This window comes from Rhinolophus sinicus, linkage group LG17 (assembly GCF_036562045.2).
Source record: "Rhinolophus sinicus isolate RSC01 linkage group LG17, ASM3656204v1, whole genome shotgun sequence".
Taxonomy (NCBI): Eukaryota; Metazoa; Chordata; class Mammalia; order Chiroptera; family Rhinolophidae; genus Rhinolophus; species Rhinolophus sinicus.
In genome coordinates, this window is record NC_133766.1 from 717,495 (window position 1) to 740,448 (window position 22,954).

Below are 22,954 nucleotides of genomic sequence, written 5' to 3' on the forward strand. Positions count from 1 at the left end.
GGGTGGCAGCGACATTTCCTGAGAAGCCCCCTGCCCCCCGGCAGTGATGTGAATCACAAGCTCTGTCACCCTATGTCCCCTTCCAGTTAATGGAGGGAGCAAAAAGGGACATGCCACTGTGTCTGATGCGGCAGTGGCCCTGTGAGTTAGAGGGGTCCACGCTCTCAGAAGTGTCTCAGTTGTTTGTACTCTGACAGCTGCGTGGGAAACATGCTCCTCGGACCAGAACACCCCAGGACGGGGCTCTGGGAGGGCGGGCTCACTGTGACCGGCGGGGAGGGGCCACCGCGACACACTTGCTGGCTGTACTGAAGGAGTTGAGAGCAGGAATCTCTACAAACTTCTTATTTTGGCAGGAGCACTCATGTGAGATCAGTGCCCCCACAGGTGTTAGTGTAGAAAGCGCTGCTGGCGACGGTGGTGACACTGGTGACGGGGTCTCTAGAGCTCGTCTTACTTCACGCGAACGTTACAGCTGCTGATCAGTACCTCCCTGCACCTGGTAACCAGCACGCCAGCCCTTGATGACTGAATGTGACGATTTCAGCTTCCTCACATCGGTGGATCGCGTAGTATTTGTCCTTCGGGGTCTGGCCTCTTGCACCCGCACGCTCTCCAGTTGTACTGGGAGAACGATCTCCTGGGGTCTAAAAGGGGTGATAAGTGTTGTGAGAAAAGTTCAGTTTAACTCAGTAGACGTGGGTGCTGGCGCTGTGTTGGTGACAGGAATGTAAGGGAGAGAGAGACTGTGTCTGGTGAGGAGCTGACAGCATGGGCTGGCTCGTGGCGTCGCCCACATCCCTGGTCTAAAAACTTTCACCGCCGTGGACTGCAGGCTACCTGCATGCTGTCAGTCGGCGTGCAGAGTTCCCAGACGCTGAGCCGTCAGCGCCGTGAGCCCGTGCGAGCCGGTCCTGCACTGCCAGTGGCGCCTCCAGAGTTGTCACTGCAGACGGAGCACAGGACACTGCCGCTCTGTGCACTGTGTGTGTCCAGGGAAGAAGACCCACAGGGGACGGTGGCTCTGTGACAGGCATACCCACGAGGGCTCTTCCAAGTCACAGGAAGCACGAGCCACAAGGAAACGAGTGAGGAGGTGAAGTCCCTCTAGGGAAGGATGGCCCTTCTTCGAAGTCACCTGCGAAAGTGGACGGTACACCAGTCAGAGAGAGCATGTGTCGCCCTCACGGCCGACGGGGGCTTGGGCTCAGGACTCATGAAGACCCTTCACAAGTCAGCAAGAGGGCGACGGGAACAGGGAAAGATACAGGACCAAGAACCCCACAGAGTGGCCGTGGGAAGAGGCGCTCACCCCAGCAGTCAGTCCCTGGGGGGCCGAGGCCACGACATGTCCACCAAAGTGACCACAAGGAAATGGACGTGCACTGCCGAGGGTCGTCGGGGACTCGGAGCAGTGGAAGGCGACGGCTGACAGTGGAAATCGATACAGTCATTTTGGAAACTTTCGGCACTTTATTAAAATGGAACATATGTGTGCTCTGACTCAGCAGCTCCTGTCCTGGGTGTGTCACCCCCCAACAGACACGCGTGTCCACCTGCAAGTACGAACTGGAATGTCCACAGTGGCACCAGCGCCGACAGCTGCCAAGGGGAAACACTGGTGCCACCGAGCTGCTCGTCAGCGGCCGGCAGTGAGGCAGGGCCGTCCCTGCCGGGCCTGACCAGCTATGACAGCGCCTCCCAGGTCCAGGTTTAGGACTCCGCTGGGGCCCCTTCGGACTCAGAGTACGTGCCCTAGGGGACGACTGCCTTCTTCTCTGGGCTCCTTTCCGGCGACGTGGCCGAGCGCTCCGTGCTCCAGTCACACACGGTCTGCTTTCCTCAGATCCCCTCTGAGCGGCTCCAGCCTCTGGGCCCTGCTGTCCCAGGAGCTCCGCCCGCGGCCGCTTCCCACCCCTCCCCTCCCCGCACACTTCAGGCCTGGCTCAGCCCCCGTGGCTCTCAGTGTAGACGGTGGTTATTCTGGGAAGTTTCCCACCCCTATGCCTTGGCCAGGTGTCTTCACATCGTGCTTTTACACTGTCCTGTGATCCCGTTATTCTTATGAACCTCCCTCCAAACTCTCAGATGCAGGGGGAGGTACTGGCTCCTGCTTGTCCCATTGCTTGTCACAGCTCCTGACGCTTAGAAATGTCACTGTAAGTACTAAACGAAGGAGGGCCTCATCAGCTCTGATGTGACAAGAGTCCAGACGCATTTCTATTAGCAACTGATGGGCTATTTTATGATCAAAACAAAATGCTTCCTCTCACAGAGCCAGATCAGCTTTGTGCGTGAGCTCTTGTTCCTGGTAATTTTATGTTCCATAATTTCTCAAACACATAAATGTTATCCTCCAAATTTTAGTATTACCTTATTTCACTCAATTGTATATAAAATTTCAGTGCAGAGAGCTTTCTGTGGAGAAGTGCAGAGATCGAATGTCTCACTCTGGCTGCAGCAGCGTCATTATTGGGGCTGATTTGTACAGTTGAAACTTAATTTCTAGAAAATAACTCTGAGTTAAACTTTATTAGTTTTGTGGCGTTTTGGGGATGCTGGGTGGACGCTCTGTCCAATTCATTACGACCCTTCATATGGAAATGAAACTTTTACTGGGATGAGACAGTGGGAGAGAAAGAGAAAAGAAAAAGCAGAAAAAGGGAGAGTAGCTGTTCTGCTGACAGTTTGTACCTCGGTGACAAGTGACACTACTGATACCTGCCAGGCGTGAGGACTATGAGGGAGCCCGGCGCCTTGAAATGGGCACAGGCTACTGTGCCCACGTCTCTCACCTCGATTCTTCATAATTGTTTGAACACGATTATTTGGAGAAGGATGTGTTTGGGCGTCGGACACTCACAGCTGCTGCCGGGCACTGTAAGTGCTTAGACGACAGCCTCATTTGATTCTGCCAACAGTAGTTGGGGATCCCGACCATCGTGTCCCACTTGACAGAAGAGCCACGAGGCTCCACGCATGTGAGGAATGTGCCCCAGGCTGCACAGGACGAGTCTGAGCTGGACGCCCGCGCCCCCTGGGCTCCCCTACTCAGCAGGCCCTGTTGCCTCCCATGTCAAGAATTAAATCAAGCAGCTTATTCTGGAGGCGAGAGTGTTTCTGTAGGTCGTGTGTTCCTGGGGGCTGTCCACGGCACCGTCCAGCCACTGCCCAGCTCTGGTGACAGAGGACAGCAGTGAGAGCGAGCCCCACACAAACGGGGGTGTCACCCCGAAACCCGTCTTCATCAAGTGAAAGCAGCTCCAACGAGCAGGGTTCCGGGAGCTCTCAGGAGCGTGGTGGGGGGGTGGCAGACGCTGGGCGGAGGGAGCCTCCCTGCTAGGGAAGCTGCGATCCCGGAGACGGGCAGCGGCGGCCCTGTTTCTCGGCAGGGCCCGCGGCCCCCGCTGGCTCTGGGCTGGCGCTCTGGCTAGGGTGTGTTTGTCTGGCTGGGACTCTTCCCTCAGTCCCCTCGCTGGGTGTCCTGTTTCATGAGCTCCAGGCTCTCCCCTGTTTGGGCCGGAGCCTCTGGCGGTTATCCCGGCCTCCTTGGCCAAAGCAGGGCGGGGGCTTGAAAACTGACACCGCCTGGGTGCACATCTGGTGGGCCGCTGGCCGGACAAGCCCCTCACCACGGCCCGCCCCTCCTCCGCCCCCCAGAGCCACTGACAGCTACGCTGTGCCTCCTGGTTGGGGCCCAAACCACAGCCCTGGGAAGGGGCCCCTCTCTCGCTGCCCACCCACACCCTGCAGCCTGCCCAGCCCTCTGCCAAAACCATGTGCCCCAGCGCCTGCTTCCCCAGAAAAGCCCCCACTTGTCTCGCTGGGTGAAGCCTCCCGGGTTTCTGGACCTGGGGTCCCTGTACTCAGTGGGGGCTGCCTCTTCCTGCATTGGCTGAGCCCCCACCCCACTGTGGGTGGGATGGTTTGTGGGGTGCATGCTTGTGGAGTCTGATCATTACTTTAGGGGGAGAGCCCAGTAGAGGAGCGATACCACATTTACGAGCAATGCTTTCTCTGCTACCTGTTTGTTAACTTTCGTAGTGACCGTCACAGAACTCATGGATTGGGGGAGGGGTCAGACCACGGCCCTTGCAGGCATGGAGCTGGAGAAGCAGGGCTGCCCCCCAGGGGCACACAGAGCAGCTGAACCGCTGAGCCAAAGTGGCCCCTGGGTGGGCCCTGCAGGCCAGGCCTGAGCACCTGGCAGGGAGAAGGGACACTGTGAGCTTCTCACAGCCGTGTGCTGAAAGCTGCGCGCCCGGTAATGAGTCGGTGGTGAAGTGTGGCCTGAGACCCTGGGGACAGCATCCCAGAAGGGACGGAGCCGACACCTGTGCCGGCCGGGCTGCTTCCTGAGCAGCTGAGGGGGACGGCTGCCCCTCTTGGTGTGTTTGTTTGTGCTGCCAAAGTGCTGAGGTGCCCTGGTTATTTCACGTGGGTGAACCTTACGTGGCATGTGTGAGGAGTGGTCAAAATCCAGTGACCGCGAAACAAGACGAGCCCAGTGGTCACGATAAGAGCCAGGCGCTCTGCTAAGTGTTAACTCACTCACTCCTTAGGCGGGTCCTTCTGGGCTGTCCTGCTGTGAATGCCGCATGTTTCAGACGAGGAAACTGAGGCACGAGTGCTGCGTGATGCACACAACCACACAGCTAGTAAAGGTGTGCGCTGAGTGGACAGCGGCAGCTGGTTCAGAGCCCGCGGCTGACCTCTGCGCTGCCCGCTGGCGGGGCTGTCGGAGAGTTGGCGCAGTAGACGGCCTCGGGTCGTCTCTTTCCAACCCCGAGAATCCAGTCGTATCGGTAATGCAGGTAGCAGCTGCCGGTTAAATCCGTCTTCTCTGAGACCCAACAGAATCTACTAACTAGTTGGTGACCGATATTGGCGGTTTATCGTCTTATCTATGTGCCGTCTTCTTGGAACACTTTGCTGAGTGAAACTGAGCACAAGCATGGCTGACCGAGAGCGAGGGATAGTTGAGAGGGAGGAGAGCAGACGGCGGCCGGGCTGTGAGGTGTCCAGTCCAGCTGGCAGGGGCTCCGCCCCCAGGACCCGGCGGGCTCGCACCTCGCCATGTGCACACTCGAGGTGTCCCAGCTGCTTCCAGGAACCTGCTCCTGTGCCCTTGGGGCCTGGCCAGGTCGGAGAATGCATTTCTTTCATCCACGTCCTCCTTTATCGTCACTGGAGGTGCCATGGTGATTGTTTCCCGGGGGAGGGGGGACTGGTCCCATCTCGAGCGGGCGGAGATCCAGCCCTGTGATTGGGTCTGGCCCTCCTGCCTCCTACTGTGGGGCCGTGGCTCCTTCGGAGGGAGAAGGACAAGGTTACGAGTGTCCCTCCAGCAGAAGCGGCCGCGGGGAGGCTTGTAGGCGCCTTGCAACACACAGCTCTCCTTCTGAGGGGCTGGTTGGAGGGCCCCTCCCTGACTGCTGCCCTTGCAGCTTTGGAGGGCTTCTCCCTCAAGCTATGGCCTCTTCACGTGCTCTCTTCCTAAGGCCCGGCCCGGGTTTTCAGAGGACGAGGAGGAGAGAGGCCAGCAGGCTTTCCCAAGCCTGGACTTGCTCCATGTGACCCACAGGGAAGGAGCTTTGCATCCGTAGTCCCCTGGGGGTGTTCTGTGCTGTGAGGGTGTCTGTGGGACCCCAGGTCCTTATTGAACCGTAAGTATCTGGGACAGGTGCTCGCGGCAGATTGCGCCTGAGGAGGCGGACAGCACGCTGCCTGGGAGCGCGAGGACGGGGCGGGCGGTTTCCAGAGCCCACGGCGGCGTCTGGGTGTTTCAGAGCCTTGTCGGGACTGTGGGCTGGATCGAGTGGGGACTGCTTTTGTTGGCATATCTGCAAACACTGGCCTCACGGGCCCTGTGATTGGATGGCTGCCTCCCTGGTCCATGTTGCCCCCCCCACATTTGTCTGCACCCCACCATCCTGTCTGCGTTAATCCTGGGCACGTCTCCTGCTTCCCACTATCGCTCGTCCAGGAGATGGCGCTGGCCTTGTCCTGCACCGAAAACCCAGATTTCTGTGGAAAGCGGATGTCGTCGTGGCTCAAACATGGGGCCGCCCACTTCACGAACACCGGGTGTGACGCGTGTGGCCTGTTGCTGGGGACCATGGAATGCTGAGTGTGGTGACGTGATCGGCTCCTGCAAACTGTCCCCTGGGGGTGGGACTCTGTCACGCCGTTCTCAGTTTCTTCTTTGGTTCATTCAAAGCACGAGGAAACAAAGCGTGTGATGTGTCTGCACCTGCAGCTCCTCTCAGGGGCATCTTGTCCCTTTTCTGTGAGAAGCACTGTTTCTGTAGATGCCATCGGTTTCTTCCGCACAACAAGCTAGTTTTAGTTTCATAGCACGATGGCTACAAGGATGAGAGCCAAAGTTCTGCAGTAAAACCCTTAGACACAAATGCCGAGATTTGGGGATTTGCACATGAACGTTAGGTAACACTCAGGAAACTCTGTCCTGAGGAGCGTCTGCTCTCTCCTCCTATCCCGTCAGCTGGTATGTGGCTGAATTGGGTAGAACATGATGGCCACACAGACCCCAAACATAATCAAAAGTGTTTTCAAATAAACATCGTCACCCACGAGAGGGAGGGCGCCTTCAGCTACCTGGCCCCAGAGGTGGGTCCAGCGTCTTTGCAGTGGCCGTGACTTTGCTCTGAGCCTCTGTCACCATGCTCCTCGTGTCCAACATTCTAACCTGAGGGTTTGCTCCCGTTTGCAGCCTCAGTTCACCCCACTGTGGGCAAATGTGTGCCCTCTTGTCAGCCTGGGGCCCTGGGACTCCAGGGCTGCGTGGAGAGCGCTGAGCTCTCGGGATTTTATCACATCGTTCCCGCCTTGGGCCCCTGCTATGCTGCGGAGCTGTCCACAGAGGACGCGTTTGCACAGGAGGGTGAGATGCTGGGCTCGGCCACGCTTTTACTGAGTGTATTGCATTAAATATGTACCCTGCGCCTGTTAAAATTCTCTCCAAAATTTTAGATCAGTGGGGCTCCGGGACTTGAATCTGGGGTGGGGGGCCATGGCAAGCCACAAGGTCAGATGTTCTTGGCAGAGATAGCTGTGGGGGCCGGGGGGGGGCAGGTCATTCGCACCTGCAGGGCCTGTGGGGGGAGGGCAGCGTCCACGCTGCCAGCTGCCGCCAGCTGCCATGTCTGTCTCCTACGCGTGTGGGAGTGAAATGAAACAGGAGGAGCCGTGGGCGGTGAGGTTTGTGTGTCAGTGGTGTTCAGGACCCTGATAAATAATTTAGGATTCGGGGAGATCGGGACGTCAGAGGAGGGGCAGAAGACGAGGTGACTCAGTGTGTGGGTACCTAGGACTTGCGACCGACCACGGCAGGTATTCTTTACTGCTGTGAAGTGGCAGTAAAGGGGCTGACCACGCTGTCTTGGCAAAGGGACAGTTTGTCCTCGCTTCTGACAGGAGCTCACCGTTGCGTTCATCACGAGTAAGGGAACACCGATGTGACATGCCACTTCTGCCACCGAGTCTGGGCCAGCAGGCATGTGCATGAAACGGAAGGTGATGTGACCAGCTCTGCGTCAGCACATGACAGTGTCTGTGTGTCTCCAAACCACACTGCTCTTGGGCCAGAGGCTGTCATTATGTGAGGCTTCAAATCTTATGGCATCCAAACTCTCGGGTCCCGGGCACCCCTCTGACCTCTGCGCCAGGCTGGCGTCCGCTCACCCTGTTTCTGTGCTCTGACGTTCGAACAGATACACACGTGGCTGAAACAGGAAGCGAGCAGCCGTGCTGTGGGCAGAGGACGGCCCTTCCCAGGCTCCTGGATCCGAGGTGTTTCAGCCTCTACTTGAACACTTGCGGGAACGGGGAGCTCGCACCCAAACCGGGTGGTGGCTCCAAGGTGGAGGGCGCTGTCCTTTACTCCTGGTTGGAACCGGCCTGCCTGCAGCAAGCGTCCGTAGCCACAATTTTGGAGCTCTGCTCTGCAGGCAGAGTCCCTGGACTTGGGGACAGTGCGTTGCCTATGGGAAGTCCCTGAGCTCCTAGCGGAAACGCCTTTTTCCCAGACGGAACTTTCCAGGCCCTCCAGTGAGTCCTCCTGTAGTTTCTGTGGAAGCACGTCCTCGCTTCTCCCATGGGGGTGGGGAGGCTCCTGGGAGCTGTGGGGCCTGGAGGTTCTTTGTCCTTGTCACAAAGTCCAGGACGCCCTGTCTGAGGGAAGCCCCCTGGTTCTCTGTGGTCACAGCTGCGGTTTCCAGTCCTTCTGTTTCTCCTCAGTGCAGGCTCATCGTGCACAGAGCACCCACTCGGTTCCTTACCTTTGCTTCTTCGCAGCCACCGTCTCTTCCTCGCTTGCTGCTCAGAGTATTCCTTCCATTCTCTTTGTTTAACTTCTCCGGTCAGTGGCACGAAGGCACACAGCCTTCAGGTCCTTTCCTCTGTCCTCCAGCTGTGAAGCCAATTGCAGTCACAGCCCACGGAGCCACTGAGTTCAAAGAGTGAGGACAAGCTAAGGCCTCAGCCTCATGCTGTGTGTGTGGATGCCATGTGCGCAGCCGGCGTCACACACGTGGCACCACGTCCCCCTCAGCCGTCACGTGTCTGTCACTCTGGAGTCTCTGAAGCTGCTCTGCATTCAGATGGTCTGCCTCCCGGCTATTCAACCTCGCGAGTTCAGTTCTCCGCTCAGTAGCTGCAGCCCTTCCAGTCGTGGGTATTGATTTTGTTCAGTGAGCACTGCCGCTGCTGTGGTCCAGGGCGGAGGGGACCCCTTCCAGGGGAGGAGGACCTCGGGGTGTCAGGGATCTGGTCGGCTGCCGTTTCCGCTGGACCACTCAGCTGGCAGAGAAAGACTCAAAGTGTGTGTGTGCGTGTGTGTTTGGGGGCCCATCTCCTGCCCAAACCAGGCTTGTTTCTGCACACTTGTTTGCTGAGTGCAAGTCCGCCGAAGATTGCACTTCCAGTTGTGGACTCTGAAATGAACGTGAGTCAGCAGGAAGGGCCTCTCGCCGTGAGCGCCCTGAGTGAGCACAGCGCCCTGAGGCAGGCAGGGCCTCCTGTGCCCACTGCGGCCCGGCCAGCACACAGGCACCGGCAGCCACACCGCCTGTCGCTGCTCTGCCGGACCCGTCCCTTCTCCTCATCCTCCCACAGCTTCCTGCAGGGCAGGCCTGGCCCTGCTCCCGTGCAGGGGCTGAGACCATCGCTGACTTTCAGGAGGGCAGGCGCTTCCTCTCTGTCCCATCACAGGCTCAGCGTGACCATCCCTGTGGGAAACCTGTGACTTTTCGTCTCCACCTCACACTGTCTCTTGCTTTTGGGTCTGGGAAGATGGACTGTCTGGGGAGATGACCACCTGCCCAGTCAGATGTGTCCTGCTTTGTACACCAGCTTATTCCCGAAAAGCTGAGAATAAACTGGGTTTAGGTACTTGGAGCCAGGCTTTGAATGCACTGGAAGGCTTTGCTACTCCAAGGAACCAGCCCTGGGCCCTTTCGTAAAATGATAACTTGTTCTGTGATAACTTGTTCTGTGATAACTTGTTCTGTGATAACTTGTTCTGTGATAACTTGTTCTGTAAGTTATTCTGCTTTCCATGTAATCAGAGCGGGGGTGCTGGCGCTGCTTCTCCCCGACATTGCAGGACTTGGCGAGCAGATAGCACACCTTTGCATAGGGAGTGTCACCCTAAGTGTGCTTGTGGAGACTGGCCACTCGCGGCCCAGCACGGCAGGCGTGTGCAGAGCTCCGTAACGTGGACAAACTTTTCAGTTGTGAGTTTGGCAAGTTCAGGCATTTCCTCTAGTTCTGCTTCAGAAAAAAGACGGTTTTTGCTAATATTCAGACTTGCGGGAAAAAGAGTCTCCTGTCTCTAAGTTCTGGTCACTCCAGAGGGGCTTGGGAGGGGTGGAGGTGCTGGAACTTTCCATTTTGTTAGGGCAGATGCCCCGAGGACGGCCGGGTCCACCTGCTTTCCACGCGATCACAGAGTGGGGGCTGCTGTTTCTCGGCATTGATGCAGCTGCCACAGCTCCACTCAGTAGGGGTTTCTCTTTGTATCCAGATCTCTCTCATCTCAATATCTATCTGTCTATTGTCTGTCTGTCTGTCTATCTATCTATCTATCTATCTATCTATCTATCTATCTATCTATCTATCTATCTATCTATCTATCTATCTATCTATCTATCTATCTATCTATCTATCTATCTATCATCTCTATCTATCTATCTATCTAACCTGCTCCGGCTCAGTTCCCATACCGATAAAAACCAGCCTCGTTGAGCTCCTGTGAATATTCCCTGAGGCCGTCCTTGGCACGTGTGAGACATTCCCGGTGCAGTCAGAGGGCTCTGGGTCTGTGAGCCGCTGCCCACCCTCATTTTAAGCAGATGAAGCAGAGGTCACCACTGGTTTTGGAGGTTCACAGCTGAAACCAGTACCAGTTTGCGAAAGGAAATCCAGGCAGCAGTTGCTGAGACCTAGTGGGTTGCGCTTAGTCAGGGAAAAGCCGTTTCTGAGTGTCTTCTTTGTAGCAGATGTAAAGTTCTCCCTGGGAGCTCAGAACGAGCCGTTCCGGAGTGAGTGAGGACGCGGATGACTTCACAGCCGTGTACGGAGAGTCTCATGCAGGCAGATGCAGGGTGTGTTTGGGGGAAGGGGACGCGGCGTAGACTTTCCTTGTAGAGGGACCTGCTGGGAAGGCTGTGGGGACGAGAAAGTTCGGGCCAGGAGCCCGAGGAGGGGCCATGAGAGGGGCCTGCGGGGCCCCCGGGAGAGGGTGTGAGCCGAGGCGGCTGCCCGAAGGCTGAGCGGGAGCTGGGCCCTGTGTGGACGGCGTCCTGGACGGCGGTCATGGGCTGGACCACAGCCCAGGCCAGTCTCCATGGGCCTGCGTGCTCCTCTCCCGGTGTGTGGTCTGCGGGCTCATTCACGGGCACAGAGGGTGCCTGCCGCCGCCGTGACTGCGCCCAGTGAGGCACACGTTCTGCCGCCTCCCGACCAGCACTGCGAAACCACGCCACTCACCCCCGTGTGGTCTGTGCAGCGCCTGCCCGGCCCCACCGCTGTCTTTTGCGTTTGCCAGGGTTGTCTCCACCCTTTTCAGGCAGAAACATCTGATTTGATTGTATATGATTTTATACGAATTTTATGAATATATGATTTTATTTTTACCACTTTGAGTGGGTCAGAGTTCTGCTACCTAGAAAACATCACCGAAAGCTTCCGTTTCCTCTAAGAGGTGTCTTAGCGATGCCACCCTCTTACTGCCTCCATCCCCCTGCTGCCGCTGGAACCTTCCCCGTCCTGGACGCACCTGGCCACGTACTGGTTTCTCCATGAAGCCTTCTCTGATCACCCCAGCCCAAAGGGGTTTCGTCTCCGCTTAGAATTTTGTGCTGCGTATTATTTGTAACTGCAGAGCCAATGTTTGGTTGATTATTTGTGTTTCTTAGAAGAAACTTCTTTTTTTTTGAGTAAACTTTTCATTCTAAAACACTTTGCTATTTAGAGAGTCATTGCAAAGACTAGAACATAGGATTCCTGTTTACACCACGCTCAGGGCCCCCTCGCTGCCGTCCCGCATTTATTAGTCTGTACGCTTGTCACAAAGGCCCAGTACTGACAGTTGTTAGTAACCAGCACCCATACTTGATTCTGGTTTCCCCAGTCTTCACCGACTGTCTTCCTTCTGTCCTAGGACCCATCCAGAGTGGCACGTAGTGGTCACATCTCCTCAGGCTGCCTTCGCTGTGACACTTTCCCAGACTTTCTTGTCTTTGGCGACCGTGGCAGTTCCCAGATGACTCATCAGGCATTTTGTAGACGGTCCCTCAGTTGGGATATGTGATGTTTTTCTCCTGATGAGACTGGGGCATGGGCTCTGGGGACGGAGACCACAGGCGCTAAGTGCCATTGTCATCACAGCCACACTGTCTTGGACTTAGGCAAAGCTCATGTCGACCTTGGCACCTGGCTGCAGTGGCGTGTGTCGGTTCCTGCACCGAAAGTTATTTCCTCCATTTGCGGGCTGTGCGCTTTGGAAGACAGGGTCTGTGTGGCCTTCATACTTCAGGGGTGGGGACTGTCCCAGCTCTTGGGGAGCAGAGTGTCCACACAAATTATTAGACTTGTTCTGCACAAGGAACTTGTCACTTCTCCCCATTTGTTTGTTCAGTCACTATTTATATTAACATGGACTTGTAGATATTTGTTTTACACGTTGGGCTATAACCCAATACTACCTTGTTTTTTTGTTTGTTTGTTTTGTTTTTTCTCAAATTGTTCCACTTTGGCCACTGGGACTCTGTCAGTTGGCTCCCATGTCCCTTTGACGCACCCCCATCATTTTTTTGTGCATATACTTCCCCAATTTCTGGCATGAAAAGATTCTGCAGGCTCATCCTGTGTGTTTCCTGACCGGGTCCCAGAAGCAGCCGTTTCTCCAAGGAGCCCAGTTCCTTGGATCGGAGATGGTGATAGAGACCAAGGGCTGGGTACCAGGTGTGCTCGCTGCTGCGAGGTGTCGCTGCTTCTGGCCCCAGGTGATGCAGCGAGGAGACATGTGTGCAGGTCTACCCGTGGGTGTCCACATATCTGTAAACATTCCTAGTGCAGCCACTTGTGTCTCCAGGAAGCTAACGTGAGTTCATACTGACGTCTCAGGTCTGATCCATCACCGCGTGGGTCTCTGTGGGAAACTCAGAGACACAGAGTCCCGGGCACCACTCCTGGCTCATACCTCAGGGTAAATGCACTGCCCACCTTCTGAGAGGCCAACACATTCACGTCATTGAGTGTTTTTCTTGGTTTCATGTTGCAATCAATATCAAAACTATGAAAACACTGAAATGAGAGTTTTTCTGTGTCACTATTCACAGTTAGGGTAAGTATGAATCTCAGTAAAACTTTGTCACCTGCCTATACTTATACTTTTGCTAATGAGAAATCCATGCATGTGTGCTCTCAGTTTGAACTTTCTCATGTCACGTTGAGTGTCCCATCAGCCCTCAAAGTCTGTGACTCAAGTCCTAAGTGTGGGCTCAAGCACTGTGACAATGGACGGCAGCGGTGCCTCGTGCCACAAGTGTCGGCCTCACTCACCTGCTTTCCTTCTCTTGTTTCTCGCCCTTGCGGTGGCTGCAGGCTCCAGGTCTGACGCACCTGCTGAGATGCTCCTGCTCCCCGGAGTGGCCCTGCTGCTGCGACTGCTGCTGCCTGCCTTCAGTCCGGCACACGCTCAGGTTAACCCAGGTAACATGGCGCCGCTCAGCCACACACACAGGCCAGCTGAGGTCAAGGCCATTAGAGGTCAAGGCCATTGGAGGTCAAGGCCAGCTGAGGTCAAGGCCGTTGGAGGTCAAGGCCAGCTGAGGTCAAGGCCAGCCAAGGTCAAGGCCATTGGAGGTCAAGGCCATCAGAGGTCAACACTAGCCGAGGTCAAGGTCATCAGGGCTCCTGGGAAACACCCTGCCAGGGGGCACAGTGATCATCTTTTCCTTCCCTTTCACCTCCCTGGGGAAACATGCTGTAGCAGGAACAGAAACAAGTATTCTCCCATACAACATACTGATTCTTGGCAAGTGTCATCTGATCCCAAGTAGGTGGAGGGTGAGGACACTTTTTAAAAACGAGGGTGGGCGAAGCAGCCATTCACTTCCGCCCCTTCTGAAACAGGAGGAGAGAGGTTTCAGATGCCTTGGAGAATGCCTGCACACGGCTTTCCAGTGTTTCTGGCTGGCTCGGGCCTGTATGTTACCTTGTGTCATGTTGGGCTTTGGGGATCCTGGTCTTGTGGGGTCTCAGGCAAGTGCTTTTTCCTACAGGGTGCAGCCACGTTCCAAAAGAAATGTGTTAGGAGGAGTGTTTTAGTTTCCCCATATTTTTTATGACAGATATTTTTTAGCTTCACAGTGACGTATACAGTTCTACCACTTGATCTATTTCCATAATAAGGCCGCTTGACAACCTGTGCAGAGACGGACACGGTCTGGGCCGTCTCCCCTCGGCTCACCCACATGGCAGCCGGTACCGGCTCAGCAGGGTTGGCCTTGGTTCTGAGGGCGGCCAGCATGGGTGTGCGTTAGTCGGAATTGACAGGTGCGAGGGCACGTGCAGAAACGCGTGTGTGACAAGCCAGTGCTTGAGTCATGTTCGCTGAGATCTATCACAGGGCCAAGCCCAGAGGCGGAGTGGGAGGGCACAAAGAATTACATGGGGAAAGGTGAAGGATTGAGGTCACGGCATCCATTTTGCCGCCAGTATGAGTACAGGGAAACACAAGAGCGTACATGCTCCGTTGGAGAATCTTACAAACTGAGCGCATCCATCTAAGCAGTATCCAGCCTGAGAAACAAGTCGCCCAGCTGGCAGAGCCACCCCCACACTCACCCCACGGTAGCCGTGCCCGGCTCTCTAACAACACAGAGAGCTCTGGCTGGTTTTCTACACCATGTAAATGGAATCATATGAGTAAGCCCTCCTTTATGTCTGGCTTCTTTCGTTCAAGGTTTAGTTTATGAGGCCCACCACCGGGCTGCACGCAGCTGGCAGTGTTCTCACTGTGGTACCATCTTGCTTTGAGGTTTAATAAACCCAGCGCCCTTACTGTCTTGTGACAGGTCCCATCTGAGCGTGGCGCAGTGTCTGAGTTGCCCTCTGCTCTCCTCTTACTCAGTGAAGTCTGCTTGTGTCCTACCTACTACACTGAGTGTTGTCCCGCTCTGGTCTCAAGGGACAGTCCCTGTGAGTGCGTTTGGGATGGGAGGGGCTGGGTGCTCGGCGCACTCATGCAGACCGGTGTGACATGAGGACATTTATGTGACTGCACCGAAACAGCTGGCCTCTGTGTTAGAGAGCGCTCGGGGCTGGAGCCCCGGAGCCCGAGACAGGCTGTTCAAAGAGAGCAAGCAATTTTCTCCCCCCGCCCCATTCACAGCGGTAACTGTTTCTAATGGCTCATTCTGCCAGCGAAAAAGAAACACAGACCTTGACCTGCACTGATATTTGTAGGAACACTGGACAGTTGAAGTTTGTTGAAGGAATATTGCTTCTCTTTGCCATTTCTTACATTTTACCAAGTTAAGCTAACGACAAGCAGTGGGGCGTTGCCATCAGTGAGTCCAGTCACAGATCTGGGGGCTCGTGCAGTCTTAGGGCTCGTACTCTGCTGAACACACAGTAGGCATGTGATAGTGCTGGGGATTACAGGCGTGTAATCAGTGTGCGTTTCTACAGCAGGCGTGTAATCAGTGTGCGTTTCTACAGCAGGCGTGTAATCAGTGTGCGTTTCTACAGCAGGTGTGTAATAAGTGTGCGTTTCTACAGCAGGCGTGTAATCAGTGTGCGTTTCTACAGCAGGCGTGTAATCAGTGTGCGTTTCTACAGCAGGTGTGTAATAAGTGCATGTTGATTTAAGGGTGACTTTTCAGGAGTTTGTATTGGTGTCTACTGTAAGATTTGAAGGTAACAGAATAAATTCTGGGCCAGTTAGTTTTCCTCACAGTTTGGCCACATGGTACAAACAGATGGGATATTGGACTGAAGTCAGAAGAACTGGGTTAAAAACAAATATAGAGCCAGTTGTTCAAAATTTGGGAGGCCAGGAGCCTTGTGGGTTTCTGGATAGAAGGACGTGTAGAGGTCGCCTGATGAGCCCGGTCACCTCGCCCAGGGCTCTGAGCACGCGCCCACCGCGAGATGAGTGACATGTGTGACCAGCGCGGGTAGCTGGCGCCTCCCTGCTGACCTGGCCTGTGGCGACTGCTTGTGCTGGGAAAGGGGGGACACTCGTACCCCCGCAGCCGCCCAGCCGTTTAGGGCCCACAGCACAGAGCCGGGCAGGGCTGGGTTACCCGTTTCCATTCTCACCCTCCCACTCCCCCCAGAAGCAGGCAGCTTGTTAGCGGTTCAGAGCCCTGGGGTGGGGGAGGTCCTTCAGTGTCTGGAATGCTCCCCTATGAAAGGAGGGACAGGGACGTTAGGGTGTGGGATTAGGAGCGGAGTTGTTCTCCGACAGCCTGCAGGCGTGTTTCGGGCTCATCAGTGTGGATCATTCGTTCCGGCATCGATCCTCCGTCCCCGTGAGCTCTCAGGGTCTGGGCACCCAGCCCATTCGTGTACAGGGGCCTCAGCGATGGCTAAGGAAGGCCTCGCCCCCATTTTACACATAAAGAAACCGGGTGTCACAGGGGGACTGCTTTTCCTGTGACCACATGTCTAGCTGAGGGGAAAGCAGGGACCCACGCGGCCTGTCATCCCACCTCAGGGAGCAGTTTGAGGAAGCAGCAACCTCTCTGCCAATCACGTAAAGCCTCACGGTTTCCTTTCTGTGACTTCCAGTGTCCGTGTCTGGGCGGGGACAGCTCATTGGGGTTTGAGGGGCAGCCTGGCGCTGAGGAGCAGTGACGATCGGATCGCGGGTCATTTACAGCCGGGCGTGGCCCCTGAGCACTCGGCACTCAGGCTGTGGCCAGAGCCCTCAGGACCCCGTCACCCTCGCACAGAAGCTGCAGCCCTGGAGACGCTCCAGTCCCCTCCCCACCCCATGTCCCACCAAAGCTGGCACATGTCACCACACCTATACACACCTCCAAACTGCAAAACCAATTTTCTTTCCCTGGGTTTTCACCATTCCTGTTCCCAGAGATGTGATGAGAGGGTTTATGTGGCTCAGCTGTTAATGAATGTGTATCAGGGCGTGTGTGTGAGTGTGTGTGCACGTGTGTGCGTGAGTGTGCACGTGTGTGTGAGTGTGCATGTGTGTGTGTGAGTGTGCACATGTGTGCTGTGTATGAGTCTGTGTGTAAGTATGTGTGTATGTGTGTGTGAGTGTGTGTGTGCCATTGGTATGGCCTGTGCAGGGAGGTAAAAGGCTGGGAGAGACCTCCTGGTTGAATTTCTCTTACGTGAGCAACGCTAGATGCTGCCCAGGTTGGCTCTTTCTTGCTTATGTGTTTGTTTGTCGAGTCTGTTCAGAGGGTGGCCTCTGGTGTCCTTCCTGCCAGTAAAAGGATCTCCCTCTGGGGACAACAGAAACTCCTGTGACCCCTGAGCTCCTTGGTTGTGCCAAATAGGGAAGAGGAGACCACACAGTTCAAGGAACAGCACCAGCTAACACTCACGGAGCCCTTCACGCGTTCCTGGGCCATTTGGAGAGGTGTCAGCACATTTAATCTTCAGACTGATCTTACGGCGTCTTATTTCAGCTTCACAGAGGAGATACTGAGGCCCCAAAACATCAGGTGACTCCATGCAGGTCACAGACGCAGCTAAGGGACAGAGCAGGTGTGAGCACCTCTGTGCACTTGGCTGCCTCCTGGGGTCACGAGGTCAAGTCCCAGTGTCGTGCTTGTGGCGATGCTGAAGGCAGGACGGAGCTGGGGATGGAGGGTCAGGGGAGCGGGGGGAAGGAGAACGCTGAGCTTACGAAAAGTCACAGAGGCGCAAATAGGAAAACAAAAGTACAGGGTGTTTGTCAGTGAGGTCACAGACAAAGGGGACCTTAGGATGGCACCAAAACCAGGAACCACACAATTTAGGGTCCTCAGTACGTGACTAGTGCTCTGTGGTCAAAGCTTTGTTTTCACCCTGTGACAGCAAAACGCTAGGCACGTCCTGCCCCCCAGATGCAGGTTCCGGGGTTTTTTTTGGTGTTTTTTTTTTTAGATTCTTTATTTTATTTTGAAATTTTTAATAAATTTATACCCCCTTCAGCCACTTCTCCCATCCCACAACTCCCACCTCCAGCAGCCATCAGTCTGTTCTCTGTATCTACAAGTTTGTTTTTCTTTTTTTTCCAGATTCCAATATGAGTGACAGCATATGGTATTTGTCTTTCTCTGACTTTTCACACTCAGCATAATGTCCTGTAGGATCGTCCATGTTGTTGCAAATGGGAAGATTTAAGTCTTTTTTATGGCCAAGTAATACTCCATTGTACAAATGTACCACATCTTCTTTATTCATTCGTCCGTCAGCGGACACTTAGGTTGCTTCCATGTCGTGGCTGTTGTGAATAACACTGCAGTGAACATGGGGGTGCAGATATCTTTTTAAATTAGTGTTTTCATTTTCTTTGGGTAAATACCCAGCAGTGGAATTGCTGGGTCATAAGGTAGTTCTGTATTTAATGTTTTGAGGAACCTCCGTAGTGTTTTCCACAGAGGCTGCACCAATTTACGTCCCCACCAGCAGTGCACAAGGGTTTCCTTTCTCCATATCCTCGCCAGCACTTGTCATCTCTTGTCTTTTTGATAATAGCCACTCTGACAGGTGTGAGGCGACATCTCACTGTGGGTTTGCTTTCTGCTTCCCTGATGGCTAGTGACGGTGAGGACCTTTCCTAGTACCTGCTGGCCAGCTGTGTGTCCTCTTCGGAGAAATGTCTGTTCAGATTCCTGGCCCATTTTTAAATCACTTGTTGGTTGTTTTGCTGTTGAGCTGTATGGGTTCTTCAGATATTTGGATATTAGCCCCTTATCAGATAGATGGTTTGCAAACACCTCCCTTCTGCAGGCTGCCTTTCCATTTTTTGATGGTTTCCTTTGCTGGGCAGAGATTTGTTTGATGTGGCCCCACTTGTTGATTTCTGATTTTGTTGCTTTTGCTTTTGGTGTCAGATCCAGAAAATCATCACCAAGGTTGATGCCAAGGCCCTTACTGCCTGTTTTCTTCCAGTTTTAGCTCTAATCTTCAGGTCTTTCATCCTTTCTGAGTTCTTTTTTGTGGTTGCTGTAAGATAAGAGTCGAGATCCGTCCTCTCGCATTAGCCTGTCCAGTTTTACCAGCACCATTTATTGAAGTGACTGCCCTCTCCTCATTGTAAATTCTTTCTCCTTTACGGTGAATTAATTGGCTGTGTGTGTGTGTGTATTTCTGGGCTCTCAATTCTGCTCCACTGGTTTGTGTCTATTTTATGCCAATGCCACACTGTTTAGATGCCTACAGATTTGTAATGTGATTTGAAACCAGGGAGCACGGTGCCTCCAGCTTTGTTCTTCTTTCTCAAGATTGCTGTGGCTATTTGGGGTGTTTTTTGTTTTGTTTTTTTTGCGGTTCCAAACAAATTTTAGGATTTTTTGCTCTATTTCTTGAAAAATGCCATTGGAGTTCTGTCCGGGATTGTACTGATTCTGTAAATGGCTTTGGGTAGCTGCACATTTAAACAATATTGATTCTCCTAGTCCATGGACACCCAATGTCATCCCATTTATTTGTGTCTTTAATTTCTCTCATCAATGTCTTGTAGTTTTCAATATACAGGTCTTTTACCTCCTTGGTTAAATTTATTTCTGGATAGTTTAATTCTTTTTTGCAATTGTAAACGGGATTGTTTTCTTTATTTCTCTCTCTGATAGTTCATTGTCAGTGTAGAGAAATCAACAGTTCTTGTGTATTGATTTTGTACCGTATAGCCAGGATGCAGGTGCCTTTTGCTGTCATATTTCAACAAATCTGGGGCCAGAACATTCTAAGCAGTAGGCAGGCAATAAAGCTCCCTAGGCCTCTGTTCAGATTATTCCCCAACCGGGTTCTTCCCGACCCCGAGGCCTGACTACACGCAGTGTGGAGAGCGTGTGCTGCCAGCAGAGCGTGACGACAGGTGGTACAGTGACCACACGTCAGCATGGACAGAGATCCAGTTCCCGCTCCGTCGCAATGGGCTTTGTGACTTGAGGTAAATCTCTGCACCTCACTTTACTCACTTATAAAATGGGGAGAATAAATCTCCACTTCACGGGGTTCCTGTAGGGGGACCAGCTGAGACAATGAAAGTCAGTGGGCTTTGGAAAGTTATATGCAAATATCGAGGGTTTGGATTTCTTATTTTTGGAGGAGAAGAAAGTTAAAATAACCCAAACACCGTAAAACAATGGTTTCTGTCAAGCAGAGGATGGAGGAGGAAAGAGAAAAAGAGTTCATTCGTGACCATTGTGGTCCCTTGTGGTCTCCAAGAGAGACTCGAATTACCTTTGGGGACTGAGGGCTTCTAACAACCTTGGACTCTGGCCATCCTGACTGCAAGGGGACAGGCCGAGCAGATCTACAGCCGAGTCTTTTTCTGGGGAGAATCGTATGATTGTTGACTTAGCTTTTGGTCTCAGCCAGCAGACCTCTGAGAAGCATGGATGTGGCAAGATAGGCCTCCCAGAAGTTTCTGTGGTTTGGACGCCTACACAGTCAGGTCAAAGTTATGACATTTAAAATAGTGAGGTTTTCAGGGCTTAGTAGGAGGTGGTGGGCTGTTAAAAGTACACGACCTTTGTGTCCTGCTATGACCTCGTCCGTGGCCTCCTACGCTGTGTGGTGACCTCTTGGGCACTCATGGCAACACCTGTTGCTGTGCTCGGCTCACTAGGCAATCGGCAAGTGTGGGAGGAATAAGCAGAAGGCAGGTGCAAGGGTTCAGGAGCTCCTGTTCCCCTGTATTTTCTGTGAAAAAGGGTCAGAATTAGGCCATGGGGGACACGATCTCACCAAGATGGTAGGAAGCTGAGAAGGAACCCCTAAGAATGGCATCCCTTTACATATTGGGGATCCAGGTGCAGAGTGAGAGAACCAGAAGGAGGATGAAGGCAGGTGGGGGGCACCAGCATGCACCCCCTGGCCTCCGACAGCGGCCGCGCAGCGGACTGTGTCCCTTCCTACATTGGGGTCCCCAGGCAGCAGCATGGTAATAAATATGGAAAATGGGCTTATTTCCCCAATTCGCGTAAACCTCTGACTTGGCATTTCAGGGGAGTTCAGATCAGCGTGTGGGTGCTGACCTGCGGCCAAGGCGTGAGGTCTGCCGGCAGGTGTATCGCTAGGCGCAAGCATTGTTGCCCGAGAAATGCTCAGCCTGCAGGGGCGCCGGCCTGTGGGAAGCACCCACCTGGGAGCTGTCGTGCTAAAGGGTCTGCTGGCTGCCGGTGGTTAGACCAGACTGAGGGCTTTTAGAGCTTTTACTACCTGGGAGCTTGTTCGGTGATGGAGACCTCCAGGCCGCTGCTGCCGCAGTGACAGTGACAGCGGCCTACTCGTGACAGCTGGAGCCCCATGTGGGTCTGGTTTCTAGCTGTGTTTCACCCCTGATTTCTCTGATGGGAATGAATCTGCATTGTCCCTTTGAAATGCTAATAGTAAGAATTTACGCACATTTGGATAAATTTAGGCACATTTCCCCTTATTTAAGCCACTAAAATGCCTGTCTGTAGATGGAACTGCTTGGCTCACTTACCTGGGAAGCTAGTTGGTCTTTTTTAAAAAAGATGTGTTTGGATTTTCGACTTTCCAAAGTGGCTGTGACCCCAAATCCAGACTGGCCGACAGCTACAGCAGTCGCACCTGCCTTTACCTGGCCGAGGAGAATGTCTTCACTCTGGGTTCTTGGTAGGGGGTGAGCTTGGGTTTTTGGTCGTTCGGTGCTTTTTGGAAACCCTGTGTGCTCTGGGGCCTCCCTCCCCAGTGGGCCCTGACTCTCTGTCTCGTCCAACTCAAACACTCAGCTCAGTTTTCACTGGGTTTCTCCTCAGGTGTTTCTGTTGCCCATCTACACAACCGACGGCTAGCAAACGTGCTGTGCTGAGACAGGAGTGCTGTCTCTAGAGGGGAGGTCCGCGTCTCCTGGCCTGGGGACTCTGTCCTGTAGGGACCCTCGGCAAAGCCGGAGTCAGCCTATCGCCCCTGCCCCAAACTGACGAATGGCTGGACGCGGCTCAGAAGTTCTGCCAGCTCTTCCATCCCACCTGCAAACAGAAGTAAAAGTTGCCTGGTCTTTGTGGCCATGGTAACTCACGCTAAGTGATCATACTTGACTTTTCACTTGGCGGGCGGGACTCAGAGCCCAACCTGAGGCCCATCGCTAGCAGAGCAAATAGAATCAAAGGCAGAATACTTTCAATTTTAACCTTAGCTCCAGCTTGTCTTATTGTCCCCACTTTCTTTCCCCTTAACCCGCTTTCCTTCCTCCCTCCCTTCCCTCCCTCCGTCCCTCCCTTCCTCCCTTCCTTTCTTTTTTTCTTTCTTTCATATACAACTTTGGAAGCCAACTCCGATCTTCTTTGTAGAATGGGTCAGAGTAAGAATAACTACAAAGGAAATAAGACGTCACTTTATTAATGTTGCTGTTACTCTTAAGTATTACAGTTGACATATGTGAACTCGAATTGCCTTAGAGCAGCCCTGTAAACAAGCTGTCACCACTGCACCGAGAGGCTGAAAGCTTGGATAATCTTTCCAAAGCCACGGAACCTCAGGACTGCTTAGGAGTGAGCGAGTGACACCCCCTTTCCTGGATGTCAGTGACTCAGCCCCATCACACCATGTTAAATCTCTACAACAACCTGCTTACTGAAGATGAGGAAGGTGGGGTTCAGAGAGCTCTGGTGACCTGTCCTGGGGTCCCACCATTTGGGAGTGCTTCAGCACAGAGCTGTGTGGTTCCAGACGTGTCCCTGTCGTCTCAGCTCCCAACCTTCACGGCTGCTCAGCCGTCTCCAGCTTCCGTCCATGTTGGAAGACAGAACGTAAGGTTTTAGGGGGAGCCTGCCTGGACTTTGTGGGCATGTTGTCGGCCCTCCGCCCCCTCGGGGCCCTGACACCCCTTTTCTGCAGCTCTGCAGTTATTGTCTCTGCGGAGTATTTGGGGCTTGTAGGAAAACTGGAATTCTACAGGGCAGTTCCCAAGGGGATTTCAACTTGTGCAAAAGAGGCTTTGGCCACACAGCCTCTTTGTACCTGGGGGAACCCCCATAACCCTCCTTGGGCCAGCAGGTCCCGTTATGCAGAGATCTCCCTGAGCAGGGAACCAGGGTGACAGCCTGCAAGGGGGGCCTTGTGGGGGTACGGCTCCCAGTTTCAGCTTCTTTCATTGGACCCCCTTGTCCTTTCTGGATTGGGAAGAGCTGGATTCTGGTAGCTGGCATTGGAGAAGGGAGCCAAGACCTGAGTTCCGATACATGAGTCGGCTGTATGTCCTTGGGTAACTCAC

At 53.9% G+C, this 22,954-nt stretch overlaps 1 protein-coding gene across 5 annotated transcripts in view; it reads left to right on the top strand.

The window, feature by feature from the left end:
- The window catches only part of DDR2 (discoidin domain receptor tyrosine kinase 2), a 99,653-nt gene that overhangs the window by 42,334 nt on the left and 34,365 nt on the right, over window positions 1-22,954 (top strand). For 4 of the 5 annotated variants that reach the window (XM_074322059.1, XM_074322056.1, XM_074322055.1 and 1 more), the window contains one exon: window positions 13,129-13,236. In XM_074322059.1, coding sequence (XP_074178160.1) covers window positions 13,155-13,236 — 82 coding nt within the window. In that variant the 5' untranslated portion in view covers window positions 13,129-13,154. Of the gene's footprint in view, window positions 1-13,128; window positions 13,237-17,101; window positions 17,226-22,954 lie in introns of those variants that run through there. The other variant, XM_074322060.1, reaches the window with a different exon arrangement.